A 15,626-nucleotide genomic window follows, 5' to 3' on the forward strand; every position below is an offset into this window, starting at 1 on the left:
TAACATCTCTCATAAAGTAATCTCAAAACTCAAATGTGTCATATGTTATCTCAGTAAAACATATCCCAGGATCTCAATACATAGTACATAATACTCTATCAGTGTGTACAGATCATGCCGGCGCCTTCCCGCGATCCTCGCTGGTACCTGAAAAACATATCACATAACACGGTAAGCATAAATGCTTAGTGAGTTCCCCAAAATCACACATACAACACATAAGCCACTCGAGGCTATAACTCGATAAGACCCTCCGGTCAATGTTTCTCAGCAGGACCCTCCAGTCCCGTAGCTCGTTGGACCCTCCGGTACGGTCTAGCTCGTTGGACCCTCCGGTCCGGTCTGGTTGAGGACCCTCTGGCCTCGTAAGTCGTTGGACCCTCCGGTCCGGTCTAATATCACATAGCATACATACATCACAAACACATAATCTCAAGCAAGCACATAACATATAAGACCCTCCGGTCTGCATATAGATACCACTCTAGGTAATGTATAGTGAGAAGACTCACCTCGTAAGATAGATAGTAAAAGTCTCGTGTCCGAAATCCTCGGTCTAGCCTCCGCCTATCACGAAATAATATTCGAATTAAAATTTTACTCTTATTTCTGAAAAGTGGGTAGAAGACCATTCTAACCTTCCTGACCTCTTTCACTCATTTGACCAAACCCTAAAGTCAACAGAAGTTAACTCCAGTCAACGGTCCAACTTTGACCAGACTCGTCGACTGGACTAGGGAGACTCGTCGAGTACCCCGGTTCCCCCAGAGACTCTATGAAGACCAATTCTACACGTCGAGTAGGCCCGCCTACTCGTCTAGTCACAGCGTACTCGGACTTATCGGGACAAACCCCAAGCGACTCGTCGAGTCAGCTCATGGACTCGGCGAGTACATCCAGTCTATATTCCCATTCAGACGTTTTAGGGCAGATCTATCACTCGAAACTCTAGATCTAGGCTCTCTAGGCTCGAATTTCACGTAATGCTTCGATCTTTACGTTCATGCATGACATATTTGCTCCAATATGCCATTACAAGCTCCAAAGAAGGTTGAAAGCACATGAGCTTGCCTCTAGCTCAATAAAGCATGACTCTTTGGGCTCTCAAGGCCTCCTATAGTCCATATCTGAGGTCCTAACCTCAAACCATGACCAAACAACTCAAAGACACAAGATGATTGGAAGAAAACCCAAAAAGCTCCCAAAATGGGATCTAACAATCAAGAGGTCAAGATGAGAGCTTTATACCTCTGAATAGCAGCAAATGACAGAAGAATGCAAGATCTACAGCATCCTCTTGATTAGATTCACCAAATCTTCCAATCGTTCTTCCAAAAAGGCTCAAGAATGCACCAAATGGCCTCTCTCTCTCTCTCTATGCACGAAAAGGGCAAGTTAGGGTTTCTCTCTGGTGAAGGTGGCCACAAGGGATGCTATAAGGACCATTAAATAGGTCTCAAACCCGGGGATTTAGGGTTTTCTATCCCAGCGCCTACTCGGTGAGTCTACCCTCGGACTCGTCGAGTAGATCATTAAATCCACGTGGCCATCCCGTCTCTACTCGGCGAGTTATAGCACCAACTCGTCGAGTAGGTCAATGATCCTCAAAAATAAATACTTAAAATATTATACCTGGGAATCCGGATGTTACACCTGGTCTTACTTCTTCATGATCCTTTGGGATCCTTAATATTTCTTCTTCTATTGAATACCTCGTGGATTCCATACTCTCAATCCCTCACAGATTATCTCTAAGTTCTTACAAAGGACTCTCTTATCTTGCGCCCCTCAAGGAATCTTTCTCAATTCATCTCTAATCATACATGCTCTCATTTCTACAATAATCATCAATCTACATCCCTAAAAGGGATCATCATCTCTTTTCCCCACAAGGACATAAACTTGTTCACAAAGGAACCGTACTCTTACTCCCGAAGGAATCATATTCTCATCCCCGAAGGAACCACTATCACATTCCCAAAGTAATCATATATCTACTCATCTCTATATCTATTACGTGACTCTTCACATAATACTTGTGTCATGGATATTCTATCACTTTATATAATCAAGAGCTCTTCTAATACTTATCTAGTACTTAACTCATTAACTACTTAATCTTTATCTATGTCTACTAGCATATAGGTAATCTACTCAATAGCTTTAATGTCTAAACATACGTACATACTCTTATGATTATACTTCATCTAATCATCTTCTACCTTTATCTACAATCTCTTTGGTATTTTAGAAATACCCTATCCGTCTGTCTTTATATATACTCTAGGTATACATACATACTCTGCTACATTTTTCCAACATATACCTTATACATACTCTTAGTATACATGCACACTCTGATACATGTTCTTACACATATAACCATCATCTATCTTCATCTCGTCAGTTAGGCACATTCACTTAGTGCCCATATATATATATATATATATATATATATATATATATATATATATATATATATATATATATATATATATATATATATATATATATATATATATATATATATAATCTAGAGAGAGAAAGAGAGAGAGAGAGAGAGAGAGAGAGAGGGTAAATATAACTCACCTTGGCTCTTTTATTCAACTAATGCATCTTGATACATCTTCCTTGCTCATAGGCCGTTAATTTGACCTTATTTTACTATGTATTTCAGGCCATTATCTTAATATATTTGACTAAATTCTTATATTTTTATATATATGATACTTAATATGCTTTGAAATGTTCAGTTACAATTAATGTAAGGGTATTTTGGGAAATCGCCGTTCGGGCGCTGGCTGATCGTACACACTGCTCCGCTCTGCTCTTCTCAAAATCTTTTACTCTTTTAGAAAAACTGTTTCTTTTTTGAAAATTGTTCTCAAATCCTCAGTTTAAGTTCAGATACACCCGAAGGTGCAACCGAATCCATCAAACCAAGGCTTTGATACCAACTTGTAACGACGGAAATTTTCAGAACAATTTTTCATTTTCAAAACATAACATATCTCATAAAGTAATCTCAAAACTCAAATGTGTCAAATGTTATCTCAGTAAAACATATCCCAGGATCTCAATACATAGTACATAATACTCTATCAGTGTGTACAGATCATGCCGGCACCTTCCCGCGATCCTCGCTGGTACCTGAAACACATATCACATAACACGGTAAGCATAAATGCTTAGTGAGTTCCCCAAAATCAGACATACAACACATAAGCCACTTGAGGCTATAACTCGGTAAGACCCTCCGGTCAATGTGTCTCAGCAGGACCCTCCAGTCTTGTAGCTCGTTGGACCCTCCGGTCCGGTCTAGCTCGTTGGACCCTCCGGTCCGGTCTGTTGAGGACCCTCTGGCCTCGTAAGTCGTTGGACCCTTCTGTCCGGTCTAATATCACATAGCATACATACATCACAAACACATAATCTCAAGCAATCACATAACATATAAGACCCTCCGTCCTGCATATAGATACCACTCTAGGTAATGTATAGTGACAAGACTCACCTCGTAAGATAGCTAGTAAAAGTCTCGTGTCCAAAATCCTCGGTCTAGCCTCCGCCTATCACGAAATAATATTCTAATTAATATTCTACTCTTATTTCTGAAAAGTGGGTAGAAGACCATTCTACCCTTCCTGACCTCTTTCACTCATTTGACCAAACCCTAAAGTCAACAGAAGTTAACTCTAGTCAACGGTCCAACTTTGACTAGACTCGTCGAGTGGACTAGGGACACTCGTCGAGTTCCCCGGTTCCCCCAGGGACCCTATGAAGACCAATTCTACACGTCGAGTAGGCCCGCCTACTCGCCGAGTCACAACGTGCTCGGACTTATCGGGACAAACCCCAAGCGACTCGTCGAGTCAGCTCATGGACTCGGCGAGTACATCCAGTCTATATTCCCATTCCGACGTTTTAGGGCAGATCTATCACTCCAAACTCTAGATCTAGGCTCCCTAGGCTCGAATGTCACATAAAGCTTCAATCTTTACGTTCATGCATGGCATATTTGCTCCAATATGCCATTACAAGCTCCAATGAAGGTTGAAAGAACATGAGCTTGCCTCTAGCTCAATAAAGCATGACTGTTTGGGCTCTCAAGGCCTCCTATAGTCCAGTCTGAGGTCCTAACCTTAAACCTTGCCCAAACAACTCATAGACACAAGATGATTGGAAGAAAACCCTAAAAGCTCCCAAAATGGGATCTAACAATCAAGAGGTCAAGATGAGAGCTTTATACCTCTGAATAGCAGCAAATGACAAAAGAATGCAAGATCTACAACCTCCTCTTGATTATACCTCTTGAAAATGTAGGAGAAGAACAAATCAAAGAAAGTAAGAACTCAAACTCAAATCAAAGAATGATTTGATTGGTTCATATTTGATATAATACCACCAATTATTGGGTAAAATTGTTTTATTGAAATGTTTTACTAATTTGCACTAGTTTAAACAAGGAAGTTTGGAGCCATGACTTGTGAGTATTTCTTAGGGTTGAGACTCCAGTAAATCATTGTGGGGGGTATAAAAAGTTGAAGTTGTGATTCTTGAAAAAAAAAGAGAGGAGCTTAAGTGTATGAAACTTAAGGTGTGTTCTAGAGAGAGAAAGTGAATCTTGTGTAAGGAACTTCAATCATATTCATCAATACATTCAAGATTCATATTATTCTTCTTCTCCTTCTCTTTTATTTGATCTGACATCATCCGTTTGATTGGGATTCCGCACCATCAAACGGATCTGATTGATACACAAGCAGATTAGGGACTTACAATTGGTATCAGAGTTTGGTTGTATCAATCAAATTTTGTCAGATCTGGAGCCGATTTGATCTTATTTTGGAAAGATTATTGTGTTTTTGGATAGATCTCTGAAAATTAGGGGGGGTTTGTTCTTCGCGTTTTTCATAAAAATGAGTTTTTGATCGAGTTTTGGAGCAAAAATGGTGAAAAACGTCGTTTTTTCGCGATCTGAAGCTGTGTTTACGGTCTTTGAAGGGTTTACGGTCCGGAGTTTATAGCCGTAAACGTGTTTACGGTCGTTGGAGTTTACGACCGTAAACGTGTTTACGGTCGCCGGAGTTTACGACCGGCGGTTTACGGTCGCCGGAGTTACGGTCGGCGGTTTACGGTCGCCGGAGTTTGCGTCCTCGGCTCGGAATTCGGCTCGGTGAACGGCTAAGGAAGGACGGCTCGGTCAGCAGCAGTTTACGGTTCGCACCTCAGCCTCGTCCTCGCCTTGCACCTCGGTCTCGCATCTCGTTCAGCAAGCTTCACAGCAGTCCTCGTAGCACAACAGCTTCGCATTAAAAATATTGAAACGAATTGGGGGGTGCCGGGGATCGAACATGCGACCTCTGGTTGAGGAACCCAACGCTTTACCAACTCCTCTAGCAACGCCTTTGTTCCTTCCCTCCCAATTTTAATTCAAAAGCACTCCCTTTCGTTCCTAATTTCGCATTTTTTTACATTTTTAACCCAAAAATCAATTTTCTTTATTTTAAAATTCCATTTTCAACCCAAAAATTTAGTTTTTAATTTTTGACTTTATTTTTTAACTTTTGACCTTAAAATTTTGACTTTGACTTTCAAGTTTGACCTTTGACTTTAAACTTTGACTTTCTCGTTTAACTTTTAAATTTTCAAATTTAGCTTTTCGGTTTGACTTTTAAGTTTGACTTTTCAAGTTTCACTTTTGAGTTTGACTTTTTAAATTTGACTTTTGAGGTTTATAGTCAAAGGGCATTTTTTTTTGGGTTTGACTTTTAAGTTCTAGTTGTGCTTTTAATGGTTTTTGAGGTCTACAAGGGAATTGAAGACATGAAAGAGAGTCGTCAGGAGATGTTAAGACAAAACTTCAACATGTTCGATTATATCCCTGGAGAAACCCTGGAAGCTCAGTTGCAGCGATTTACCACACTCACTACTGAGATGAATATAGCTGGGATCTTCTTGACTAAATCTGAGATAAACAAAAAGCTATTGAATTCACTTCCGAAATCGAGGGATATGAACGTGGCTGTCATCAAGAAGACAAAAGATCTCAATCGTCTTAGTCTTGCTGATATAATTGAAGAACTTGACGCTTTGAATTGTCGAAAAACAATGAGCTCCGCAAACCTTCCGGTCAATGAAGTTTCATGTTCTCAATCATGTAAAGTTTCATGTACACTATCTAGTGAAGATACGATTAAATTTCTTCGGGAACAAATTGAGTTATTAAAAAGAGAAGTTGAGGACCTGAGATATGAAGGATATCAACTCAGGAAAGGACAGAAACCCCTCAAGGCTGAATTAGAAACAAAAATAAAGGACTTTAAGAGAATTCAGCAAGACTACAGTGAAAAATGTGAACATTATGATTATATCAAGAGACAGAATGCTGAGTTAATTACTGAGCTTGATACATTAAAAGGGCAACTTGAAACTGCAAATTTTGATTTTAAAAAGTTTGATGTATCAAGCGAAGTAGTTGCCAACATGATAGACCATTGCATGCAATTTAAACATAATCAATCAAAGGGTTTAGGATACGATAATGTACCTCCTCCTTTTAATCATACATATCAGTATCAACCTTTGTCTAAAGAGGAGATTACTAACGAACCATTCATGGTTTATGGCAAGCCATCTGGTTTTGTTTCAGGAGGATTTATTAACGTTGAAAATGCTAACGTTTCTACTTCCCCTGTAGATCAATCCTTAAATCAATCCAAGCAAGCAGCTGAAGAGAGTGTGTCTGATAGTAAAGTAGCAGAAGATGAGAACAAGGAGAAAACCATTGAACAAACCAACATCTCCTTGAGCTCTGAATCTGTTGCTTCGAACTCAGTTGCTTCTGATCAACCTGTTGTTGAGAAGTACAGGCCACCAAATCAAGTTAAACAGAATGCATGCTGCAACTGTGCGTGTGGGAAAAGCAAGAGACAAGGCAAAGATACGCCACCAGGGGCAGGAAGAAACAATTTCCAAGTGAAGAAAAAGACTTGTTTTCACTGTGGAACACCTGGACACATTGCCCGAAACCGTCCAAATCGCGCATACGTTCCTTACTATGCACAAGGCTGGCAAAACGCGCCAAGTGGGAGATACTTCAACAGAAACCCCTCAAGGTCACGTTCAGACCATGATGACTGGAACGCGCAGAAAGCCAAGAATCCGCATCCTAAGGGCAAGAAGGGAATGTCGGCCAAGAAGCCAAATCCAAGAGATGCTCTCGTGAAGCCAAAATCAAAGTCATCTCTACGGCCGACATCAAGTTCAAAATGAAGTACCGAGCCACCCATCAGATCGAAAAAGAAATGGGTTAAACCCAACTACAAATGGGTTCCAAAGGCTCACTCTCCCAAATCTTCTAAGGATTCTAATATTTCTTCATCTTCTGTTTGTGATAAACATGATATGTCATGGGAGAGAGTACCGTGCAAGGATGACAAAGGTCGACCCAGTTTCAAAATGGTATGGGTTCCAAAGACCAACTAATTCTGCTCTTTGTCGGAGCAGCTATGGAGGCTTATCATCAGACTTCGGTTTGTTGGTAGTGGCTATTCTAGGCACATGATAGGGGACATCTCTCAATTATACAACATTGATAACTTTGTTTGGGAGTATGTGTCCTTTGCGGGAAGGGAAGAAAGGAATGGATCACTCGTGGGGTTTGTGCGTAATGACATGAAGAATTTTCGGATCTGTTCTGAGATTACGTGTGCTGTTCTCAGACCTTCTGGATGCAAATTCAATCGGTGACTTACGGTTTGAGTTTTATTCTCTATACTCCTGAGTTTTTCTTAAGCTGATTCGCTTTAAAGACTAATTTTTGTTTTAGGATAGTTTAAATTTGCGCATTTACTTTCGTTTCTCTCCTATGCACAAATTTAGGGAGAGAAATAAAAACAAAACAAAAATTAGAAAATCAGAAAATCCAAAAATATGTTGGTTATGAAATGAGTTTGAGGGAGATGTTTTGGGAAGTGATATAATCATGTGATAACAGGCAATATGAATCTGTGTAAGGGACTGAATCTGAATTGTCTAGGCTCTGTGTTGGATGCGCTGGTAGGCATGAAAGATTAAAATGGACTTGACTAGGCATTAATGAACTTAAGGAATCTAGAGACTTGAAAAATCTTGATCTAGATTGATCCATTTAGCCTGACAATACGACGCTCAGATAGGTTGAGCAGGGAGATATACATGATAATCCACCGGTCACATTAAAGTAATCCGTATCTAGAACTGTGGTTTAACTCTTCCCCGATGTACGGACTCTGTCCTTAATTCTGGTATTGATGGGGCGACTGGGGAATTCTGATAAAGTAGGTCTGTAGAAAATTATTTTATTGCTTTCCTTCTGTTAGTCATATGTTGCCTCCTCTGCGTGATTGAAATACATCCGACCTGGACTGCAACATATGCAACTCTATTTCTATGCATCTTCTATCTATGCAATTCTTCCTGCCTGTTAGCCATATACTGTCTCCTTTGCGTGACTCACAATCCGACCTGGTACACAGTATATGCATCATTCTTTTTCTCAATCCCTCTTAAACTTCAGTTAGTCATATGTTTCACCTTCTGCGTGATTGGAAGAGATCCGACCTGGGTGTATAGCATATGCACTCTAAATCTGACTTCTCTCATAATAATTGTCTGCTCACCTAAAGTAAGGAGTACTTTGGAAGTTCCTGATTATTGAGGTATGTCAGGAAGCGGGAAACATGTTCTAGTACATTTAAAATTGAACAATCACTAGGTTGTCTGTAGATCTCGCTGCTCAATTTAGGTGGACAACAATATCTTTGGTCGTCGTCGGCTGAATGGTCCTTAAGGAATATTATCTAGGAACTTAGGATCACATTGTCTTGTCACTTGTAGTATGTCCTAATCTTGTCACAATCTCTCATGTTTAAGTGGACCACAATACCGGCGATTGACCAGATCTATTCATGAAGGGAGAGGTACTGATAAACGGATAAAGGATGTCTAAAAACTTTGATCCCAAATCACTCTTAAAGTTAGATATCATTTTATTTTTGTTAAATTTGTTCATAGTTTTCTTCTAATTTAAATATTAGGGGAGAATTAAAAATTAAAAAAAAATTAAAAAAAAATAAAAACAATAAAAAAATAAAAAAACCAAACAAAAATCAGAAAATTAAAAATCCAAAAATAGTGTTTTTTTCTGTTTTATTTCTTTTTCAGAAAATTTGAAAAATCCAAAAATATTGTGTGCTAAGTTTTCTTTTAGTTTTGTTTTGTCTTGAAAAGTGAATTCAGGTGAAGATGAAACTCATGGAGTTTGTGTCGAAGATTTCTGAGCCAAGGCTTCATCCGTGAGCATCAAAGAATTCTCATTCGAAGGAGCAAGAAATGAAGATTATTCTTTCGACATTGAATCTTTCAACCCTAGAAGCAAGGTGAAGCTGCACTTGAAGATTAGGTGACGGATTGTAATGAAGCCTCCTCAATCAGTCTGATGCTATCTTAAACCTGCTGAAGTGATCCAAAAGATTTGTTCTCTCTGACGTTATCTCTAAAGATTCTCAAGCTGAAAGCGATATCTTTCAAGAATCAGTACAAGAAGCCTCCTCATCCGACGTGTGTTCAAAGCCAAATTCTGAAGAAAAGCCCAGCTACTCAAGATGAAGTCATTCATTAAAGATTCCAATGTTCATCTTGAAGTCATGAAGATATCAAAGAGTAAAGCTGAAGCCAAAGCTCCCAATGAAGATTAACAAGAAAGCCAGCTATTTTTTAGGGGGAGCTTGTTGTGTCATTTAAGAAAAGAAAAGAAAGCTCTAAACCAAGGGGGAGATTGTTGGGTCAAAAATATGGTTTATACTTTGCTTTTCTAAGCATTTATTGTTTTTATTATTTGGGCCAAAAATAGTATAGGATTAATTGTAGCTTGGATGGAGCATTGGATTATTTGTATTTTGGGCTTGGCCTAAGGTCCATATATATATAGGGTGAGGAGTGCATGTGAAGAATGAACACTTAGAATAGAGGAGCTTAAGTGTGTGTTTTTGAAGGTGTTCTAGAGAGAGAGAAAAGAGACTGTGTGTTAGTGTGTGTGAATCTTGTATCCGGATCTTCATTCATATCAATACATATAAGATTCATCATATTCTTCTTCTTCTTCTCTTCTTTCTGATCTGACATCATCCGTTTGATTGGGACTCCGCACCATCAAACGAATCTGATTGATACACAAGCAGATTAGGGACTTACAATTAGATTCACCAACTCTTCCAATCGTTCCTCTAAAAAGGCTCAAGAATGCACCAAATGGCCTCTCTCTCTCTCTCTATGTACGAAAAGGGCAGGTTAGGGTTTCTCTCTGGGGAAGGTGGCCGCAAGGGAGGCTATAAGGACCTTTAAATAGGTCTCAAACCCGGGGATTTAGGGTTTTCACTCCCAGCGCCTACTCGGCGAGTCTACTCCCGGACTCGTCGAGTAGATCATTAAATCCACGTGGCCATCCCGTCTCTACTCGGCGAGTTATAGCACCAACTCGTCGAGTAGGTCAATGATCCTCAAAAATAAATACTTAAAATATTATATACCTGGGAATCCGGATGTTACACCTGGTCTTACTTCTCCATGATCCTTTGGGATCCTTAATATTTCTTCTTCTATTGAATACCTCATGGATTCCATACTCTCAATCCCTCACAGATTATGTCTAAGTTCTTACAAAGGACTCTCTGATCTTGTGCCCCTCATGGAATCTTTCTCAATTCATCTCTAATCATACATGCTCTCATTTCTACAATAATCATCAATCTACATACCTAAAAGTGATCATCATCTCTTTTCCCCACAAGGACATAAACTTATTCATCAAGGAACCATACTCTTCCTCCCGAAGGAATCATATTCTTGTCCCCGAAGGAACCACTATCACATTCCCAAAGTAATCATATATATACTCATCTCTATATCTATTACGTGACTCTTCACATAATACTTGTCTCATGGATATTCTATCACTTTATATAATCAAGAGCTCTTCTAATACTTTTCTAGTACTTAACTCATTAACTACTTAATCTTTATCTAGGTCTACTAATATATAGACAATCTACTCAATAGCTTTAGTGTCTAAACGTACGTACATACTCTTATGATTATACTTCATCTAATCATCTTCTACCTTTATCTACAATCTCTTTGGTATTTTAAAAATACCCTGTTCGTCTGTCTTTATATATACTCTAGGTATACATACATACTCTGCTACATTTTTCCAACATATACCTTATACATACTCTTAGTATACATGCATGCTCTGATACATGTTCTTACACATATAACCATTATCTATCTTCATCTCGTCAGTTAGGCACATTCACTTAGTGCCCCTATATATATATATATATATATATATATATATATATATATATATATATATATATATATATATATATATATATATATATATATATATATACGCAATAAAAATATATATAATCTAGAGAGAGAAAGAGAGATAGAAAGAGAGAGAGAGAGAGGGCAAATATAACTCACCTTGGATCTTTTATTCGACTAATGCATCTTGATACATCTTCCTTGCATATAGGCCGTTAATTTGACCTTATTTTACTATGTATTTCAGGCCATTATCTTAATATATTTGACTAAATTCTTATAGTTTTATATATATGATACTTAATATGCTTTGAAATGTTCAGTTACAATGAAAATCGGAGCTAGGATGCAAAACGAGGAGAACGAAGCTGCAAAAGAGACAAAAAGGATGTTGCTGGCAGCTTGACCTCTTATCAGTGTTAATATCTCATGACCCGTAACTCTGATGGATGAGATTCAAGATGTTCTTAAAACTAGACTAAATTTTAGGCGATTTTCGTTTTCGTTCCTAATGGAAATTTCCAGTTCCCACACGTGGCAGAGGCATTAGCACAACGTGGCGAATAAAAAAATCCCGAAAAGTCCCTGTGTCGGCCTATGTGTTTGTGCATGGCAAAGAAACCTGCATCCACACGGTGGAGCAGCTAAATCTATAAAAACATGATATTTCCAACCCAAAGTAGTGCAACCTTTGGTAGCCTATAACTGCGATTTAAACATCGTTTTTGATGTGCTAAAACCCTTTAGGGTCAATTTTGAGGCTAGAGATTCGATTGGGAAAAGGATATGGAGATTCAAGCGCCATTGTACTGATATTTGTTAAATGTGACTCGAGCATTTGGATCATGTTCATGGAGCATTTGGATCACTTGGAACTTGATGGAGTACTTAGGGTTCACGGAGCATGTGATAAAGGAACGAGTCATCTGAGAAAGGAATATATCGTCTGAAAAGGAACAGATCAAGTGCCAAAGGAACGGATCGTATAGAAGGGGGTTTGGAGCACTTGGAAGAGGTTTGGAGCACTTAGAAGTGTTATGGAGCAACAAGGGAACCTTTTTGAGCCATATGTTGAAGGGATGGGCCAAGAAGGATGTTGTTGTGCCAAGGGCATTCCTTCTTGCATCATTATGCTCTCTCTTGTGCCATGAGGGGTTCCTCATGCGCCATGAGGATACCTCTTGCGCCATGGGGTACTCCTGTTGATCCATGGAGTATGCTCTTGCCCCATACATGGCCTTCTTGTGCCATGTATGTTCCTGTTGCGCCAAGGTAGTGTTGTTGCTCCAATCTTGATGTTCTTGTGCCACACTTGAAGCCTGTTGCACCATCCATACACTTGTTGCGCTATCATGGGGTAAGTTAGACCATCTTGGTCCTTGATGAGCGATGTATGCTATGAAGTCCTCTATGATGCTTAATAATGTTCCAGAAGATGATGCATAGCGGAATATGATTGGTTGACTCGATTCATAGGCCTATGGGCTTGGCCCATTAGGGTTTTAGGTCTGACCCCTCAAGTATAAATAGGGATGCATGCTAGGTCATTTTATATCTTGAATTTTAGAGTGATAGGCGAATCTATGTGTAATTGTACTTGTAACCTCTCTTTGAGAGCGCTGAAATAAGAGAATACACCCCTCCTACCCATGGACGTAGGTCACCTTAACCGAACCACGTAAATATTGTGTCCTATGTGCTTATAGTTTTTCTAGTTATCCACTTTACTTCCAAATAAGTGGTATCAGAGCTACAATTTGTATTCATGTGATTGAAGATGTCTACTCACAAGTTTGATTTGAAGAAATTCAATGGCTCAAATGATTTCACCTTGTGGATGGTGAAGATAAAGGCTCTTCTGGTTCAACAAGGGTGTGCAACGGCACTGGAAGGAGAGAAAAAACTGCCAAAGGACATGGAGGAAGAGAAGAAGGTGGACATTCTGATGAAGACACATAGTGGCATTTTACTGAGCTTGACATATAAAGTACTGAAGGAGGTCGTGGATCAAATAACTGCTTCTGGGCTCTGGGATAAACTTTGTGACAAGTACCAGAACAACTAACGAACGAACACGTTGTATCAGAAGCAAAGGTTTACGCTCTCATAAATTTCTAAAAGTATCCAAGTGAAAGATCATTTGGATAACTTCAATTGAAGCATCTTGGATCTACAAGTTGTTGACGTGATGATTGAAGATGAAGATCAGGCGCTCATTCTCTTATGTTCTCTTCCTACCTTATATGAAAATTTCGTTGACACCATACAATATGGTAGGACAACGATCACTATGAATGATGTGAAGGACTCTCTGATATCCAAGGAACTGAAAAGAAAAGTTTCAGTTGGAGAGGTAGTTTTGAGTTTCGGTTTGTTTGCAAAGAGAGGGATGACATAAGAGATGAAAAGGAAATAGAGGGAGATAGCGTTCTAAATTAAAGTCTAAAGGTTCATCGAATGTGAAGTGTTATAACTGTAAGGAGAAGGGGCACTTCAAGCAAAATCATACACAACTGAAGAATGGGAAGTCCAAGAGTGAATCAAGTAGCAATAACACTGTTGTTGTGGTTCAGGAAACATGTGATGAAGGGGATGACGGTGATGTACTGACTGTATGTACATCAAGTTCTACTAATGCTTGGGTCTTGGATTCTAGATCATCCTACCACATGACGTATAATCGTGACTGCTTCGACTCTTTCATAGAGTGGGATGACACACTCAAGATGGGTGATGATTGGGTGAGCAATATCAAAGGTAGTGGCACAGTGTAGATCAAGATGCACAATGGCATGGTCAGGAAGTTAGATTGTTGGTACGTTCCAGAACATCGAAAGAATCTAACTTCTCATGGCGCATTGTCTAAGAATGGGATGAGATATGTTGGTAGATGTGATTGGGTCAAAGTGACCAAAGGCTCTCTGGTTATAATGAAAGGGACGATGAATCGTGGAGGGATATATATCATAGAATGCACTATGGTTATGGGAATGGTGGCTATCTCCCAATCCTTGAATAAAGGTGATGATAATACAGAGTTGTGGCATCGTAGATTGGGGCACATGAGTGAGAAGGGCATGTCAATTTTAAGTAAACAAGGACTGCTTGGTGGAGAGGCTACTAGAAAGATTAAATTTTGTGAAGCTTCCTTTAAGGGAAAGCACCGCAAAGGGAAGTTTGGTACTGGCCAACACACATGCATGGAAATCCTGGAGTATGTTCACTCAGATCTGTGGGGCCCTGCACCAGTGAACTCTCAAGGAGGATGCTCATACTTTGTGACGTTCATTGTCGATTACTCAAGGAAGGTTTGGTTGTACTTTCTGAAGACCAAAGATGAGGTGTTTGGAAAGTTCAAGGAGTGGAAGACCATGGTTGAGAAAATGAATGGAAAACAGGTCAAGACTCTGAGGACTGAAAATGGGTTGTAGTTCTGTAATGCTCCATTTGACAATTTCTGCAAGACAGAAGGTATAGTGAGGCACCGCACTATACAGAATAAACCACAACAAAATGGAGTGGCAGAAAGTATGAACCAAACACTCATGCAGTATTCAAGGTGCATGCGAATATTTGCTAACTTATCCAAAAAAAATTGGCAAAATTAGTTAAAACTGCTTTCTATCTAGTGAACAGATCACCTTCAACTTCAATAGACTTTAAGACTCCTAAAGAGGTATAGTATGGGAAACCCCATGACTATTCTGGTTTACATATATTTCGATGCACCACATATGCTCATGTGAATGATGGTAAACTTGAGCCAAGGGAAATGAAATGCATATTTCTAGGATATACGACAGGAGTAAAAGGTTATCGACAGAGGAGTGCATAAGAAGTAAGAACTCTTAAATTTATCATGAGCAGAGATGTGACCTTTGATGAATCTGCCATGGGTAACTAGGGAGGAGTTGATACAAGTCAAGCAGGGAACAAAGATCAAGGTGCTATCCACAAGTTGGAGTTTGTAACTTAAACTCCAGACAGAGTTATGATAAGTGACAAAGAACAAGGTAGTGGTGAACAACCAGGACAAGAGGAAACCCAAGAGCAACCCATGGGATCTTCTTCCAGTGGTGCTGATGTCGGGAAGGATGATGGGTCAGAATCAGTAGCAAATAGAAGATGAAGTAGGGTCATTCAACAACCTAATAGATATGTGGGATGTGTGAATTCAGGTGAACTTGACTCCATTGCTTTGCTTTAGCAACTGGAGAAGACATTGACACTGAGGAGCCTCAATCGTATAA

General features: G+C 39.3%; 1 protein-coding gene across 1 annotated transcript; it reads left to right on the top strand.

Annotated features, from left to right (window-relative positions):
* The first annotated feature begins 14,156 nt into the window (after window positions 1-14,156).
* On the top strand, window positions 14,157-14,807 carry LOC145121759 (putative mitochondrial protein AtMg00300). The gene has a single exon (XM_079057459.1). It carries the CDS (start codon window positions 14,157-14,159, stop codon window positions 14,805-14,807), a length of 651 nt encoding a protein of 216 aa, XP_078913585.1.
* Window positions 14,808-15,626: the final 819 nt, after the last annotated feature.

Source organism: Lactuca virosa, chromosome 6 (assembly GCF_052849685.1).
Source record: "Lactuca virosa cultivar CGN04683 chromosome 6, Lactuca_virosa_CGN04683_v6, whole genome shotgun sequence".
NCBI lineage: Eukaryota > Viridiplantae > Streptophyta > Magnoliopsida > Asterales > Asteraceae > Lactuca > Lactuca virosa.

Bases quoted from the DNA above. Each gene is read 5' to 3' on its own strand.
- LOC145121759 (XM_079057459.1), top strand. From the start codon at position 14,157: ATGCACAATGGCATGGTCAGGAAGTTAGATTGTTGGTACGTTCCAGAA.